Source organism: Pelodiscus sinensis, chromosome 1 (assembly GCF_052426305.1).
Source record: "Pelodiscus sinensis isolate ZL-2025 chromosome 1, ASM5242630v1, whole genome shotgun sequence".
Taxonomy (NCBI): domain Eukaryota; kingdom Metazoa; phylum Chordata; order Testudines; family Trionychidae; genus Pelodiscus; species Pelodiscus sinensis.
The window spans coordinates 87,746,854-87,765,207 of NC_143052.1; the positions used below are offsets into that span (position 1 = coordinate 87,746,854).

An 18,354-nucleotide genomic window follows, 5' to 3' on the forward strand; every position below is an offset into this window, starting at 1 on the left:
ACTCAGTGCATGATTATGGGAAGACTTAGTGAGGAGGACATGATTTCAGCCTTCAAGGAAAGGGACTAGACCTCCATTTAGGGTCCTTCTGCCCACGGCTGGTTAATGGCTTGGACCCAGATAGCTTGCTCTAGACGCAGCCTTGACCCCATTAGCCACTGGCATCCACTCTGGCTCCCCCACTCTCTCCTGGCTCAATTTCCTGAGGTTTCTGGTTTCCTGAGTGAGGGCAGAAGGTGTTTTGGCAGAGAAAGTGGGAGCCTGGGGGTGGAGGGTGGATCCAGCGGGGGCGACAGAAGAGAGGAGGAGTCACTGATCACTGATAATAAATAAAAAGGCCCCCTTGTCTCCAGTTAATGCTACAGGACACTGGGAGAACTCCCCCTGAGACAAGAGCTGCAGACTGAAGAGGAAGCAAGTCCAGAGTGAGTATGCAGAAATCTCCCTGGAGTTAGTTATTAATGTCTGTGCAGTGCTGTGCAGCAGTAAAATGTTAGAGAGACGCTGTGGAATGTATTATTATTATTTCATCCACCGTGACAAGGGCGCCAGGGCTGCCTGTGCTGCGATACCCTGTTCCCAGGGACTGCAGAAATTTCCGTAGTTTGCAGGCAGTTAATCTTAGCTCCTTTTCTGTGACTACTGCACACCAGAAGATACTGTTAGTTGACAAGGGCTGGGAGTCAAGTGTTGATCTGGGTGTGCTCCATGCGGTGTGAGTCTTGCTGGCTTCCCCTGGCAGGGTGGTCCGTACCCCCCAGGGAGGGATGTGAGTGTGTTAGGAGCCTGGTGGTAGGTAGCCAGGGACTCTGCAATGAAGTTCCCACAGCAACAGCACAGGCAGTCCCCTGAGGACAGCGTAGAAGGGTGGTTAATTTGCCTTCCAACAATGTCTGCTTGTGGGTAAAAGTGAAGTGTTTGGGCTAAGGCCTGTTCATGACATGGCCTCACTTCTGTGGTGGCAGTGTGTGATGCCACAGGCATTCTGGGGGCTGGAACAGTGACCATGAGGACTCAGCGCTGGAGGACAGGACAGGTACATGGAGAGGAGTTGGTTAGCACTGTGCGACCCCCATCACCAGTACATTTCTCTGTATATCTTTCCAGCATCTCCCTCTCTGTGTTCCAATCTCTGCCTCTCCAGGCTCACTCCTTATCTCTCTCACGGCAGCCTTCCCACAAGCTGCTGGAGCAACCACGGTTTAAGCCCATAAAGTCCACATTCTGTAAAAGCCCTTGAACTGCATGGAATGCAACAGTTCCTTACCCAGGCCTATAAGCTCCCTTAAAAAAAGCAGACCACTGCTCTCAAATCCAGGAGGTGCTGGGAGGAGCAGGAGGAGTGTGTGTGAGGCAGGGAGGAACTGTGAGTTTGGAGTCAACTATTTCCTGGCATTGGTAGAGATACTGGCAAAGCCCAGGATAATCTGGTCCTTTCACAGGTCCAAGGCTCAGCCTGGGAGGGAATCATTTGGTTCCGGACAAAATTCTGGTGCATTCTAGGGTCCCTGCAGAGTGTGAATCCTCCAGGAGAGGATTGTACACGTGTAACCACAATGGCAAAGTATAACGCTGGCTACAGAGCATCTGTCTCGCTGGCCTCAGGGCATGAACTGAGCTGGATCTGTGCCCAGGCTGTGTGACAGCTCCAGACTGCTGGAAAAATCTGCATGCCACTGGCTGGCATGGGGCGCTATGTCACCCGTCCTCAGTGAACTTCATTTGGCTGGAACAGCCTCTTACCACTCAGACACAGACACTGCTCAGTGTGCCCTGCACTCACACACGCTGCTTTGGCTGTGGCTTCACATGTGGTGTAAGTGAAACCATTGATCCTAGATCGCTTTTCTTTGAGCTGGCAGCTAGGAGGCTAGAGACAACAGTTCACATCTCCCCCCTCCCCCGGGCCAACCAGCCTGAGAAACCGGTGTCAGAAGCTGGACTAGAGTTTCCCACATAGCAAGCCAGAGTACTTTGGCTAGATCACTGGGGCAGACTCTGCAGGTCTTCTGGCTCCTGCTGGCCTGCAGAGCAATGGATTTTGGCTGAACTTGGGTCCCTGTATGTCAGGGGAGAGTGTTAGCACCAGATCTTGTTCCAAGAGTCAGCCGCTCAGAGTGAAGGATTCATCATTCGCCCAAGAAGAGGTGGCCTGGCCTCATTCTACTTAGGGAGCAGCATTTGCCTGAGGTCTCAGAGAAGAAACATAGAGGTAGGTTTCTGGGGCTACTGCAGCATAAATGTGAACTAACAGTGATCCCAGCAGATGGGATCCTGTCAAGACTCTGAGTGCCATGAAGACAGGGCACAGTAGGGTGAGAACAGGGAAATAACCAGGCTGAACACCTCTCTTATCCCTGGCAGATGGAGGCAACCAGAGCCGAACTGGGGCATATTAGGGATCAGACTGAGAGGAAGCCAAGGATGGAGCATTTGAGCTCAAGTTTCCCCATCTCACCAGGAAGCAGGGGGTTGGTCCCATTCCTTCCAGCTATGGAGCTGACAGACAGTACAGGCTTGGTGTGTCAAGACCAAGGGTGGTGATGGCAAAGCGGGGAGATCAGTGAAGGAATTAGGGAGACAAACATGTGTGGTCCCCCTCCATGTCTGGAATTACACTCAGATAGCTCAGCATTTCTGGACATGCAGTGTTAACAGCTCACCTCCCTTTGAACTCCAGCACCCTCCCCCTAAGCAAGGGTGGGAAAGGGAGCGTGCCTGCCTTACCGTCAAAGGCAGATTAGACCTGTTTATAGAGGGTGTTTTGTAACAGTCCCATAGAAGGCAAGAAGCAGCCAGGCTCTACTTTCCCCAGGCTTCCTCTGATTCCTCTCCTCCCAGCTGCTGCTTTCATAATAAACACTCCACTGCTAACTTTGCAGCCTGCCCAGAATTTCCCTCTGCCCTGAGTGGAAAGACAGTCAGAGAGTGAGAAAGTGCAAGAGAGAACAACTCCCTCACAATGCGGACCCTCATCCTTCTCGCGCTCCTGGCTGTTTTGATGGCTGCAGCTTTCTGCTATGGTAGGTGACCTCTTTTCTTGGAACTTGTTTGGAGTGGCCGCTGGTCACTGATACCCCCTGGTCTGTCGAGATGTTTTACTTTGATGTTTATCTCCTCTTCTCTGTTGCTGTCTTTTTGCCCATCCTCTACCCCAGAACTCCCTCTACCAAAGTGTCAGACCACTCTGCCTCTCCTCCAGAGCTCAGTCACCTAATCTGCCTCTAGTCTAGAGATGCCTGCACTTTGGATCCTTCCTCTTTACCCAGTCCCTCATGATTGCAAACTATCCCCACATCTCTGGCAATCCCAGTCTGTGTGGATCATAGGCAGAGGAGATGGAAGGGATCTGATTAGGCCTTCCTTGATCAACACAACTTGTGGATGCACTGGAGGGGAGATCCTAGGTGCTGCTTGCATAGCTAAGTGATGCAAGATCTGGTAAGGGGCATTCCTCGTATAGATCCCACGCCTTATTTCCTATAAGAAGGTGACTCTCTGAACTATCCCTGGGTTGTCATCCTGTTGTATTTGTTAATGGTGAGCGAGATATCTCCTCCAAACTTTCCTGTCTCCTTATGTAATAGCTCTCCTGTTTTCTCTAATAGTACATTCATACTAATGGAGGGATCTGACCTTGCATTGAAACATGCACACACGGTGATATTGTTGACTTCTATAGCATTTTTCATGGAAGGATCTCAAAGGGCTTTACAAATGCAAATTCACTAATGAAGCAGGCTGCCCCACTGTGAAGTGGTGTTATACCCATATACAGAGGGATACATAAAGGAGCAGATGGCACAGCCCTGGATAGAACCCACTGGTGCAATCCTCCTCTAGATGGCATATTCCCTTCCTTGCTTTGTTTTTTAAATAAGACAACTCAGTCTCTCTTCCCTGCCATTTATTAATGATGAGTGAAAAATTCTGAGATTCCTAAACTGTAGTGCCTCACTCAACGTTTTCCTCTTCTTTCTCCAGAATCCCACGAGAGTATGGAATCCCATGAGATTTTTGGTAAGAGACAATTTTACTCATTTATTTAAATTAGAGGGGGAACTGAGGGATCCCTGTACTCAATTGTCTTTACCCTCTGCTAGGGGTTCAGCTGAGACTGGGCTGCATGAGAGTGGGGGGATTGGTGGAAATTGGAAAAGGGAGAATAAATCCCTCCAGACAAATTGGATTTCTGTAGCGACGGAATTTCAGGATGACTGAAAGGGGGAGCAAAAAAAGATAAAATGCACATTGACTCCAGGAAAGCATTTGACAGAATGTCTTACAGAATCTTACCTGAAAGCTAACTGAGACTAGCTTTGATCACTGACATGCCCAGGAAAGGGTCTCAGAAAATGCTACTGATAAACAGCAAAGTGCTTTGGGAAGAGCTGCCTAAGAGGTGCTGCAGAGATACGCCACATCTGGTATTAAACCACTAATGAGATGCTTGCTGTAAGAGAACTCATGCCCTGCTGCCTTTCCCTCTTCAGTACAAGAAGCAGCTGAGATTGGCAGGCATGTGGAGCTATTACTCATCTGGAAAAAGAAGTAAACAGCATGTTGGCTCAATTTAAAGAGGATGATAAATTTGAGGAAGGAATAATAATAAAGAGCAATCTGAGCAAGTTCAAAATATAGATGGGTAACATTTTTATTTTTTAAAGAAATATAACTTGGACAAATACAAGTTAGTACATTTTGGGGAAAAATAATTCAAAATATAGATTATCAGTAGCAGGGAGACATGTAAAAAGCAGGACATTACAAAGGAGAGTTTAGGTCAGAGGGATCCAAAAACGGAATATAATCCTGTAATATTAAATGGCAGCAAAAAAATTGAAAAGAGTTTCTATAACTGGGCTATATCTACAGAGGCATCAAACAGCAACAGGATTTGTTTTCTTGGCATCAGGGCTCGTGGTGTCCAACCAGTTCTGAAGGAGTAGCCACTTAACAAACTAGCCACATTATTCTGAATATGCTATAGTGAACTAGCCACATTATTCAAGCCAACTAGCCACACTCAACAGGCCAAATAGCCACAAGTGGCTACTAGCTAGCATGTTGGACACCACAGCACTAGAGAGTCCTTGAGACATGTAGTTAATCTATATCCTGACAGCCCAGGGAAACAGGATAATCACGGATCAGTATCTGACAAATGTAAACACCATAAAGAGAGATGAGGAGAAGCCATTTAGTGTGGCTCAATGAGATGATAGCAGACCGTGAGCAATTTAAGCTGAATATTAAGGAAAAAGATCAGGTTATGGATCTGTTAGAGTGCGGAATGATCTCACTAGAGAAATGAGGGAAGCCTCATTGATGGGTTATTTAAAGTTGATCTGGAGAATGCAGTGGAAGAAACAAGCAGTGGAGCCTGGCTGAGCAGCATGACCTTTTCCATCCTGAATGTATGGAATGCGAGTAGCAGGCTTCAGAGAGCATGAAGTCATGAAGAGTAGGAGACTGGTGAGAATGCCAGGCTAGTGGAACAGGGGACACCCATGACAATGAGAGGCTGGTCGTGTTCTGGACTTTGTCATACAGGCAGCTAGTAGAAATAGGAGGTTAATGGGGTCCAGGGTTTGTTGTAAGCAGTTGGTGAGCTTCATTTCAACTACACATTCATGACAAATAAATAAATACTCTCTCACCTCATCAGATCCCTTCATTAACAGACGAAATGCCAACAACTTCATGAACGCTCAGCAGAGACGAAACTTTGTGCAGGAGAGGTATGTTTTCATAGGGTCTTAGGACACAGATAGAGGGAAATGGGGGGAGATAAAGATCTCTCCTAAGCAAGTTCAAGTTTTGATGCCATTGAGGGAGACCCATGCTATTGGCTTGGACGTGGAGTTCCTCTCTCAGATTGAGGATCCCCGTGGGGAATCCAAAACTAATTGAAGAAAGAGGGAGATTAATAAGGAGTGTTCTTAGCATGGGAGCTCTTCTCTGTGCCCATTGGGCATAAACTAGTCAGCCTGAGTGCTAGAGAACAGTGGGGAAATCACTAGTGTAAATCCTGACAGGAAGGATGACCCAACAGTTAGATACCAGTCTAGTCCTTGGGGAGACACAGGCTCATTCCATGATCCACCACAGACTTGTGTAAATTCAGTGAGCCTCTCTGTGCCTCAAATTCCCATAACAACACTTCCCTACCTCATGGAAGTGTGGAGAGGATAAGAGTATGAGGTGCCCAGATACTACAGTGATGGAGAGGTGGGCATAGTAATTCCTAAAACTGACAGAAATGGGTTGAGGGTGAGTCCTGAAAGAGAAGAAGAGAGAAACCCAGAGCTGAAGAGCACTGTTCTGTATAATAGAGACTCGAAGGCCTTAGCTCAGACCTTTTACATGGCAGTCAGCCTAGAATAACTCCACTGATTTCAGTGTAGCTACTCTGGAGTGAGCAGAGATCAGCATCAGCTGCAGGATTTTCCCAAGGCAAGCCTTTTTCCCCAATGGTTTGTGTTGGCATCAGAAATGGGAATAGTTTTCCTGACTCTGGATGTGTCTGCCCCTGGATCAGACAGGAAGGAGGCACCCTTGTAATGAGATTTCTATGTTGTTATCTCAAATAAATAACATAAACAAAGTTCATTGTAAAAAGGTTAGCCCTCTGAGCTTATTTTTCTAAAGAAGGTGATGAGTTCACATGTCCCCCAATGAGAGGGCTAGATGATCGCTTTGTGGGATGTTCCCACTTCTTTCCCTATCCCAGGCAACATGAAAGATCTGAAGGCAGCAGTTTGAGCTACTGGGGAAGTAAGACCCACTCCTCCAACAAAAGAATGTACAGTTTCCATTTGCGGTGAATGGCACTTGGGAAAGGGCTAGGTGCAGAGTTATTGCCTTGGCAGAACCAAGGAGAGCTGAAAGAACTACAGAGGCAAGGGGGGAGGGGAGGGGAAGAGGTGGGGCAAGAGGACCTGGCTACCAACAGCAGAGTTTAAAATAATAACTCTCTCTCTTGTCCCCTTCACCTTCCTTGCATATACAGGATCAGAGAACGTAACAAGAGCCCCCAGGAACGCCAGCGAGAGATCTGCGAGGACTATAACCCCTGTGAGCGCTACGCCATGTTCTATGGCTACCCTGCTGCCTACAAGCGCTTCTTTGGGCAGCGGAGGAGCAAATTTGAGTGACAAGTTCCCATTCCCGGAGCCTGGAGCCCGGGTTCTGTACCTAGATGGAGCAAAGTCTCTGAAACTTATTAAGTTGCTTGTTCACTGTATGTTATCCTGCCCACTGCTTCACTCCCCTGTAGCTGAGGATTCCTAGATTTTGTGTTAATTAGTCTAATGGCGATGTAGATGAGGTTGGACAGGCGCCAGGATGTGGGTGTTTATTACACAATAAACTGCCAGTTTGATACTGTTTCTTTGTGACTCCTGAGTTTTTCTTTGGAGATGTCTCCAACGTTTTTACACCCAAGATCACTTTTTAAGTCTCAGAACAGGTGAAGATCTACCACCCCACCCCTTCCTTGAAGCCCCGCCCCTTCCTTGAAGCCCTGCCCTCTCTATTCTCCTGTCCATCACTTGCTATCCCCAGCCCTTATACACTCTGTTAAACAGTTTATTTTTAAATTATGCAATATATAAAATTAAAATAACATGTTTATAGTTATGAAATAAATGGTCTGTTTTTAATTCATGCTATTTAAATGTCAAATGAAGCATTTACAATGATACATTTTGTTCTCTGCTATTTTGTAAATCTAAAATCAATAAATCAAGTATTGAGAATTATATATTTTTTCTTCCAATAACAAAGTCTCAGTGTGACACCTGTGACTGAACAGTATTTGCCAGTGTCTTGAAGTCTGGGTTGTAGTCTGAGATTGCTAGTCTTATACAGTCCATCAGATGGGCATCTGTGATCCTGCGCTCAGCCTGGGAAGCTTGCTCCAGCACAGCTGGAGCAAGATGCAGCCTCCCTGGGCTGAGCGCAGGGCAGCCAGGCTGGATGGAAGAGAAGTGGCTGCCTGGCCAGCTGGCCATGGTGCTCAGCCTGGGTGCACTAAGCTCCACGTGGGCAGGCGCAGAGGAGAAGCCTCCGATCAGCTGGAGCGGGGGCAGCCTCTTTCAGCTGAAAGCCAAAGTCAGCTTGCTGGGGTATTTCAGCCCTCCTGACCTCCCAGCTCCCACCATTCCTCGCAGCTACTCACCTGTGTTGTTGCTCGGTGAGTAGCTGCTCCTCAAATGAGGACATCTAACGTAAATGTACTGTGCAGGCACGCAGTTCAGACAGGGCTCAAGAGCTACTCTTAGAGCCTCTGAGATCTACCGGTAGATTGCGATCTACTGGTTGGTGACCACGGCTCTACAGGAAGGGTTAGTTTTTCTCACTATACTCCACAACAGTACAAGAGATACATTTCTCTTGCTGCCTCCTCTGCAATCTGTAGGCCCCCCAGGCACAGAAGAGGACCTGAGCTTCAGGGCATAGTGTACACATTTGGCACATATGTGCAGGTATATTGTGGTAAATGCTTAGGAGTAAAGGTACAGGTACTGTATTCTTGACTGTACTAGGGCAGTGGTTCTCAACCAGCGGTACACATACCCCTGAGGTTACGCAGAGGTCTTTCATGTGGTACATCAAATCATCTAGACATTTGCCTAGTTTGACAACTGCCTGCATAAAAAGCACTAGCAAACTCAGTACAATGAGTTTGCTAGTGCTAAAATTGCTAAAATTCCATACAGACAATGACTTTTTCATACTACTCAACATACTATACATTGAGATGGAAGTAAAATATTCCAATTGATTTATTTTATAATTATATAGCAAAAAAGAGAAAGTGAGCAATTTTCAGCAATAGTATGCAGGGATACTTATATATTAATATGTCTGATTTGGTAAGCAAATAGTTTTTAAATTAGGTGAAAGTTAGATGTGTACAAAACAGATCAGACTCCTGAAAGGGGTACAGTAGTCTGGAAAGCTTGAGAGCTGCTATTTTAGGAGACAGCAGCAGACAGAATGACAAGGTCTTTCTGTAAACTGTGTGTCCTCAGAAATTATTTCAATAGTAGATATGTACCAAGTACATCTTGTGTCATAGAATTTATGTGTATAATTGGCAAAAAATCCATTATATAGTTTGATAAAGAGCTTGTATATTAATTTTAAAACAAAATAATTTGTTAAGATTGAAAAATGATGAGTGCCAGGGGAAAAGAGCATGGTAACTAAAATATATAAATAAAAATTACTCTAATTTTTAGAAAGCCAGGAAATTTAAAGTTAAGGTTATGCTTAAAACCTCCAACGTTTGGAAATGACCAATTAAATTCACCTAGACAGATTTAACTCTGACCCCATCTCTGTCCATACCATATCTGAAATGAAGACCCAGCCTGATTCCTGAACACTGTGCACAGAACAACCAAGGATTCATGTCTCAGTCACAGGGGAAGAACACAAACATCTGACACATTATAACTTGTATCAACACCAAAGAAATGGGCAAAGCCCTTCTCACATTCTTAATAGAACCCAGTGTTGCCATAGACAAGAATGTAAATACCCCTCAAGTCCATTAGCAACCAGAACTTTTTGAATCTCTGCAGTGTTGGGGCTCTTGAAACACATAAAGTCTTCTCTACCTGCTAAATATACCTTGCTTCAGTATTCAAGGCTCCAGGCTTCCTCAGGTTCATATGCAAATACTCAAATATAGAAGTGGAAACCACCTAGAGTTATGAGCTATAAGATGCCAATTTTGTGGATATATTGTGAGATTAAGCATAAACCCACATCTACTTTACATATTATAAACATGTATCTTCCATAAACAGCCTTCAGCTTTTGTCAAATACACAGGCAAACTCGGGACATACGCACCCTCCCACCTGGCCCAGGGGCAGGGCAGTTCTCCTCCCCGCCACCCCAGGATGTAGCCCAAGATTACTGGCCAGCGATGCCAGACTGCAGCTATGTAGTGTCCTTGCAGTGTCCTTCTGGTCAAATTTCAATTTCACTGGTGTAAATCCAGAGTATTGCTACAGATTTCACGGGAGTTACTCTGGATTTGCCTCACTGCAAATGACACTCCAGTGTTTATGTCTTAGATTATATGGTTATTTGGGTTCCCTGAATTTTGCATTAATATATTTTCAATCTTTTTACATATATCATTGTGTTTTGAAGGCACTTTCCCCTGAAGTTATATGCATATTCAATCTTTGCTCAAGTTTAATGATATTTTTAAAATTTATTACATTAAAAGTCAATGTTTCTCAGAATTGATTTCTGACAGAAAACCATGGGCAGTGAATGTTCCCACATTAAGTCTCTATGCAGGGTAGATATAGGGCAGGGCAAGCGGGGCGGTCGCCCCGGGCTCCGCGCTTCAAGAAGCCCCGCACATACGTTGTGGCGCCACTGCGCATGTGCCATGTCAAAGGGGGGCCCCACAAAATTGTGCTGCCCTGGGCCCCGCAAAATCGTCATCTGCCCCTGCCTCTATATGATGTACAGAAAGTCCATGTGGACATTCTACTGTCCTTACTACATAGGCACTTCCTGTGAATAGTTATTCCTAAATAGCTTATTTCAAAATAGCACGTCAACACCGCAGGAAAGCCTCAAAATTAGTTTGAGGCAGGCTTACTTAATGTAGACATGCTATCTTGAGTTGGAGCCCCAGAAACACTGGGGAGGAATAACTTAGAATGGCCTTGGTAAGGGGCTATTTCAAAATAGCAGCAGTGGAGTGTCCACACATGCCTTATTTTGAAATAACTGTTTTGGAATAGGCGTTATTCCTCGTAGAATGAGGTTTACAGATTTTGGAATAAGCTGTCTATTATTTTGAAATGATTTTAAAATAACAGAATGTCTGTGTAGAAGCTCACATTATCTTTTCAAAATAATGCTAGTTATCTTGAAATAGAGGTGCAGTGTAGACGCACTCCAACAAATCCTAAATTCGTAACTCTTCTAAACTAGCCAAAGCAACTAACAGTTTTTGAACCCAATAGCATAAAACAAATGTGGAATCTAAATTAGGAAACTTTCCAGAAAGAAAAAAAAAACCCTCAAAAACCAAAACCAAAAATAAAAACCACCACCATCACCACCACCAAAACCTCATTTCTTAAAAACACTAATTGCACCAAAGTGCCTTGTCTAATTTGCCTTGGACTTTCATCAACAAAATTTACTCTGCGATAACTTCCCACATGAAGCATCTCAGATGGGTTGCTGGTTTATTTCAGCAGGACAGTGGTTAATATCAAGTTCTTTATCGGTCTTCAATCTCCTCTTTTGGAGTGTCTACCACAACCCCAAAATAAAGACTTAACCCTGGGCAAGCAGCATATGCCTTATTCAACTGTTAGGATTAGATCACTATGTAGAAGTGCAGTATTGTATGTTATAAACAGTGGGGCTACGTTTACATTGGCAGCTTCTTGCGCATGAACTGTTTTGTGGAAGAGTTCTTGCGCAAAAAGTCTTCCACAAGAGAGCGTCTACACTGGCATGTGCTTTTGCGCAAGAGATGTGCTTTTGCGCAAGAGCAGCCATGGCAGTGTGGACGCTCTCTTGCGCAAGAAAGCTCTGATGGCCATTTTAACCAGAGGGGCTTCTTGCGCAAGAAATTCATGATGCCTGTCTACACTGCCCTCTTGTGGAAGAGTTCTTGCGCAAGAGAGCTTATTCCTCATGGGAAGAGGAATAACTCTTCCGGAAGAATCCCTGTTTTACAACGCCAGACTGTAAATTTACTTGCGCAAGAACGCACGTGCAGTGTAGTTTTTGCTCAAGAATGGCTGTTCTTGCGCAAGAAGCTGCCAGTGTAGACATAGCCTGGATGATCACTGCCCCCACCAAAAGAGTGGTTTTTATAAAGCTGTAGAATGTTGGGGGTTTTGAAAATTCAGGAGCCTAAAATAAGCAAGGTTCTATTGTTCCCTTAAACTTACTAACTTACAGAAAAGAATGTAACAATATAGGGAAAAATGCAAAGAAAGAAGGAACAAATCTCTCTATCTGCCTCAAGCAGTCAGGGAAACAAACAAAAATGTAAACCACATGAATAAAGCACGAGTACGTATACAATCACACAGAAAGAAACCTCCCAGAGACAGTCAGATTCCCAGCTGATGGAAAGTGGCACAGCCAAACTTCATTAACTAAAATTGATTTATACCAGTTGAGAATCTGTTCCAGCTTAATTTAATGTTCTTGGGTTAGTTCTTATCCCATTTACATACTTAAGAGGACTTCCAGCCAAGTCAATGGACTTAAACCAATACAAATTCAGTGAAAGGAAATTCAAGTGCTTCTCAGGCAAAAGCGAATTTGGAATAAAAATATTAAAAGTACTGGTGGGGCTGATATACAAACTCACACAAGCCCAGTGATTCCCAGATCAAAAGGAGGAGGTGAGTTAAGTTTGCTGAAAGAAAGCAAGCAGACACTGAAGAGCAGGGCTACGCAACTTTGGAAGCCCCAGGGGCCACAGCACATGCAGCACATGCCGAGGGCCGCAACTTAAGTGTGGTTGCATATACATGCAAATATATATGCAAAAAGCTTCTTTCACATTGACGGGCATGAATACAAAGCATCCTACAATGCCCTGGTGCTCCCAGCACCTCCTCTCTGGCGTCTAGAAACGCCGACACCCTGTACCCATCTGTTCCAGCCAGCCAGTCTCTTTGCATCTTTTAATACTCACCCCACCTGGCAGAGGCCTCACGGTTGTGGAGTGTGTTCCAAGTGGAGATCATGTTCAAAGGATACCACCCGCAGGGCACATGTTGAGCCCCACATAAACCCAAACTGCACTGTGGGCCACAAATAAATGGGCCACAGGCCACATGCGGCCCATGGGCCACATGTTGAGTAGCCGTGCTGTAGAAAAATCATGCTAGTTATATCAACTGGATTTTCAGTTTTCTGTTACATATCCACTCACACCTGTACTTGGTACTTTTTCGCTGATGGCTCCTGTTGTAGAGACAGAGGAGCAGAGAAGAGAGACACAGGCATTACTGATGGTTCCTGTTCTATGGTGGCATTGGATGTGTAGAGTAGGTGTGTATTGTTGGGGCAGGGAGTGAGGAGGGGTGGCCATCACTAGGGATTCCTGTTGCAGTGCAGCTACTGTACATGGCAGTGGTTCAGTTGCTTTTAGTTTAACCTGTCTGGAGATTTATAAAAGGCTCCATAAAACTTATTCTTAACTCCTACCCCTCAGGCTTAGGGTTACCAGGTAGGTTTAGAAAAAATACTGGACACACTTGATGGGGGCGGGGGGGGGGGGGGGGGGGAGACCGGCCAGGAAGGGGGAAGGGGACTGGGCAAGTGGATGGGCAGGGGCAGCGTGGCTGGCCCAGGGAGTTGGGGGAGGGGTCGGGAGCAGTGTGGCTGGCCCCGGGGAGATAGGAAGGAGAAGAACTGGCCGGCAGGAAGCAGGGGTGGCTGGGACGGGGTCGGGGGAAGCGGGAGCGGGAGGACGGGGGTGGGACAGACCCAGGCACATGCAGATCCCAGGGCACTGTCAGTCCCGCGCATGGTCCGGAGAAGCGAGAGTGAGTCCGGCTGCGGCTCCACCACACGCTCAGGAGCAGGGACAGGGCTTCTCCTCCTCCCCAAGGCGTCAGATGCAGCCAGGGCTCCCAGCGCCAATTGCGCCCCACCTCCCAGCCACTCCCCCAGCCCCCGCCAGGCTTCCATCCGGTGCTCAGTCAGAAATCCAGGAAATACCGGACATTGCACATGTCTGGTATTTTCTGGATTTTTTTACTGGACAAAGGGCCCAAAAACCAGACTGTCCAGTAGAAAACCGGACACCTGGCAACCCTACCTAGACTATCCATTATGCTTTTCTCAGCAAGCTGAAATCACCTATGCAGTGTAGCCTAGGGAAACTGGGCCACATTCAAAAGGTGCAACAGAGTTTCAGAGGCTGAAAAAAAAAATAAAAGTGGATTTTTATTTTTTTATAGGCCAATCACAAATCCTACTGAGGAATGACAAGGCCAGGAGAGGAGCACCTGTAAACTGGGCACAGGAGCAAATGAAATTACTCATGAGGCATTCTTACAACATCCATGGGCGGAAAGCAGAAGCACATATTGCTGAGGGTTTGTTGACCCATAAGCACCTCACTTGAATTCTGCCATGAAACCCATGTCTTCTGGGACTGATTCTAATGCCGTCACAATGCACTAAAAAGATTCTGTTATATGTTTGTTGATTTCTCCCTACATGTACAATATATGGCATGCAGCAAATAAAACATACTGTGGTGTGGTATAAAGGGTTTAGCTGTACTCATTTGGAATCATTTGCATATTTTACCCATTAATTATGAGCAATGAAGCCATCTATACCTCATGTCCCATACATGAGCACCTCACACATTCATGCATTCCCTAAATGCAGATTGCCATGGTATATGGAATCACATTTCATCTTAAGATGGAGGCATTTATTAAGCTAAATAAATATAAACTAAAGACACAAACAAACAGGCTCTCACACAGCTTGAGTTTCAACTATGTCTCCTTTATTTACCGGGAAGCATACACTTTCTGGAAATTTATGCAGAGCACCGAGGAATTTAGTGGCTGAATAATGTTCTCCAAGAACATATATTATTAAACACATACACACGTAGATATTATAGCTAGGAATCATAGCAAGGTCTATACTTAAGGCTGCCTAAGGGTTTCATTTTAAAGGGCATTTTTCCATGTTTTTTTCAATGCTTTTTTATTTTCAGCTGAAATTTGATGTTTGCTCTCAGTCAAGGGACACAATTTTTTTTCAAAATGTTCCTTCCAAATCAAGTGAGCCATTTTCTGCTAAGAAAAACACTATGCCTTTTATCGCTGTGCTCTAGAGTTGCTGGAATCTTAAAATTTGGCAGAAACATGGTCCCTAGATTGCAGACGTGGTCCAGTGAAATTCACATTTGGCAGAGTTAAAAGATTTAATAAATGTTCTACACATATATACCATGTACTTTCTCAAACCCATACACAAAGAGCTAGCTATATAGTGCACACACATAGAGGGATATATAATGGACCCTTGGATAACGGAGCGATAGCTGGAGGAATGATGGAGAAGTATGCCAATCCCACCATTCATGCACAGGGAAAGATTAACTGGTGGGAGAAGCCAGGACCAAACAAGACTCTGTCTCCATAAACACCATTATTTACAACTGAGAACACCTACACAGTCAGCCTCTAAGAACTAGTTAATGTGCTCTCATCTCCAGAGTAGCTGCAGGCAGCTTGGGATTTGATGTCACCATCCAGCCTATGCCCAAATGAATTCAAAACAGGCTTGGATTTTTTGTTTTATTTTGTTTCTGCCTCTGGTCCTGACTGCATCTCCTGGCAGCCAAGATAATATACAGTTCAGTTCTGTACCAGGAGAGGGTCCAACACCCAAAAGTTCAGGAGAATGAATGTTAAATTCCCCCAAAACAAAGTCTTGTATCATGTTGAAGATATCGAGGGCTGCCTGATGTTGTCAAATGGCAGTTTCTATGGCTGCTGGCTGGCTGCTGGTGTGTTTCCAGGAAGTTAGGGATAATTGTTATTATTTATTTGTTTTACTGTACTGCCTAGATTTCCATTTATTTATCTTTAACTTTAATTTAAGCCCAGTAAATCACGGGGTTTATCCAATAAGCAGATCTCCATCTTCTCTCCTCCTCTTTATTTTACTTAACTACTATCCTTAAATTAATTCCATGTAATGTGTTTCCTATCTTCTGCCTTCCTCTTCACCAATGAAATTGCTTCTGCTCCTGTCCTTTGTGTTTTTAGTCTTTATTTCTTCTGTTTCTCTTCATTTCTCTTTCTCCTTCCTTTCCTCCCTTACATTTAGTGCCTTTCTGTGCCTCAGCCCAACCTTAATACTCAGCTGCCGTTCTACCCGGTGCTCCAGACACCTCTTGAGAGCATTTTCATTTCACCTAGACTTCCTAGGGCTACGTCTAGACTGCAAGCCTCTTTCGAAAAAGAGTGTCTGGACTGCAACCAGTACTTTCGAAAAAGCAAGCCGCTTTTTTGAAAGAAAGCATGCAGGCAGTCTGGATGCTCTCTTTCGAAAATGCCCTGTTTGAATTCAAGAACGCCTTTTTTCGAAAGTGCTCTTTCGAAAAAAGGCGTTCTTCCTCGTGAAATTAGGTTTACCGCCGTCGAAAGAAAAGCCGTGTTCTTTCGATTTAATTTCGAAAGAACGCGGCTGTAGTCTAGACGCAAGTGAAGTTTTTTCAAAAAAAGGCTATTTTTTTCGAAAAAACCCTTGAGTCTTGACACAGCCTAGGGGGGTGGGACTCCATCTTCAATACTCTTCTGATTCTTACAGGGTGATTTTCAATGTTGTTGTAGCTGTGTCGGTCCCAGGATAGTACAGAGAGACAAGGTCGGTGAGGTAATATCTTTTAGTGGAAGTTGTTCTAATTACCTCACTGTCTTGTCTTACAGGGTCATCTTTCATACACAGTGTTGTTGAAGCTGTATCAGTCCCAGGACATTAGATAACTCAGGATATTGAATTCTGTTGGTCCAATAAAAGACATTACTTCATGCACTTGGTCTCACTAGGATCATCTTTTTGTCCATTTCCCTTTTATCCTTTAATGCTGTGTATCTACTCCTTTCTTCATCCTGGCCAAACCTACATAGTTATCCCTTGTTCTGTCTTCCTAATCTTCAACTCATTGATCCTTCTCGCCCCCGTGCTGCTACATCCTCCTTATTTCCTGTGTATAATTGTAACCCACACACCTCTTGGGTTTGGTCCATTGTCCTATCAAGTGGACCTGAGACCACTTACAAAGAGAAAAATGTGTCTGCTCTACAGTGTTAGCTGGCTTTTAGCTCATGGGATAGAGGATCCCAGGTTTGATTCTGCCCATAGACAACTGGGGTCTCTCAGTAGTACATGTGGGAGGCCAACCAGAATTTAAACTGGGAAGTCTCTAAAGCTTGGGATGTGCTTCCTCAGCTAGGGGAAGTATGTAACCCACACACTTCATGGGTGTGGTGAGCTGTCCCATCAAGTGGCACCAAGGGTGTGTGTAGACTACCTAGTTTTGTCGACAAAAGTGGACTTTTGTCGACAAAACTATACCAGCGTCTACACTACCGCTGAGTTCTGTCGACATAACGTCGACAGAACTCAGCAGTTTTGTCGACGCTGGTATACCTCATTTTACGAGGCATAACACCTTCTGTTGACAGAACTCTGTTGACAGAAGGTGTTATTGCCTGTAACATTGCGTCTAGACTACAGAGTTCTGTCGACAAAGCAGCTTGCTTTGTCGACAGAACTCAATGTGTCTGGACGTTCTTTGTCGACGGAAGTTTTGTCGACAGTATCTGTCGACAAAACTTCCGTCGACAAAACGCGGTAGTCTAGACGTACCCCAAGACTGCTCACAGAGAGAATAATGAGTCTGCTATACCACCCTTGCTCACAGCCAACTGGATTTTAGCTCGCGTGGTAGAGGCTCATGCACTAAGCTCCAGAGGTCTGAGGCTCAACTTGGCCTGCAGACGACCAGGGTCTGTCAGCATAATATAAGCATGCTCTAGGGCTTCCAAAATCATCAGAGTGAAGAGCCCATTTTTGAAAACCAGGCTCTAGCAAGATCACTTCCTCATTCCCTTGCCATGTAGCTGTCTCTTTGGCAGACATTTAATTTAACACAACACTGCACAACATCTTAGGACAGGAAACACTCTGTCTCTAGTTGACACTACAAGGGGAATTGACAGAATGTAACCACTTAAATTGCAATTTGGCCAAGACACTGGAACTAACATTTATTCTCTTTCAGAAAGCATGGGATCTTCAGGTGGTATGTATAGGCCTTGTTGTCTTGGTATTGGTGGAGCCAGTTTACATCAGCCGAGGATCTAGCCCCAGAAATTTAGCTTTGATTTTATATCTTACCTGTACGATGCCACCTCCTGCAGCAAAGTGCCCTAAGGTTCCTTCTGGAGCATTAGTTTAGATCAGTCTTGACTTAGAGGAAAACAATCCCCTAATAGGTCACCAAACCCGTAGCCTGAAACAAGAGCGCTGCTTAGCTTTGAGACTGGAACAGATCAAATTACTACCTATATTTCACGGGTCTGCCTTTTCTGCTCAGCTCCCCCGTCCCTGCACTGCACAGTGGATCCTTCCATATGATTTGGTCTGGAAGGAGCTCCTGAAAGGGGTCTGAGGAATAGGTGAAAAGTGATGTGGTGTGTTCCTTCCAGGCAAGCCACTTATAGCACAGAAAGAAAACAGCCTCTGTGGTGACCTCAGCATGCCAGACTAGACGGAGCTCATCCTATCTGAACT

The 18,354-nt window shown here is 45.1% G+C and overlaps 1 protein-coding gene across 1 annotated transcript; it reads left to right on the forward strand.

Annotated features, from left to right (window-relative positions):
* The first annotated feature begins 347 nt into the window (after nt 1–347).
* Nucleotides 348–7,391, forward strand: MGP (matrix Gla protein). Its single transcript, XM_006125880.4, has 5 exons — nt 348–425; nt 2,883–3,023; nt 3,985–4,020; nt 5,669–5,741; nt 7,013–7,391. The coding sequence occupies exons 2-5, from the start codon at nt 2,963–2,965 to the stop codon at nt 7,155–7,157; spliced, it is 315 nt and encodes a 104-aa protein (XP_006125942.1). The 5' UTR covers nt 348–425; nt 2,883–2,962; the 3' UTR covers nt 7,158–7,391.
* The last annotated feature ends 10,963 nt before the right edge of the window (nt 7,392–18,354 follow it).

Excerpts from the sequence above, each read along its gene's own strand:
- MGP (XM_006125880.4), top strand. The coding sequence starts at position 2,963 with ATGCGGACCCTCATCCTTCTCGCGCTCCTGGCTGTTTTGATGGCTGCA. Across the intron at positions 3,024-3,984 it reads GGCTGCAGCTTTCTGCTATG|AATCCCACGAGAGTATGGAA; the intron begins GTAGGTGACCTC and ends TTCTTTCTCCAG. Across the intron at positions 5,742-7,012 it reads CGAAACTTTGTGCAGGAGAG|GATCAGAGAACGTAACAAGA; the intron begins GTATGTTTTCAT and ends TTGCATATACAG.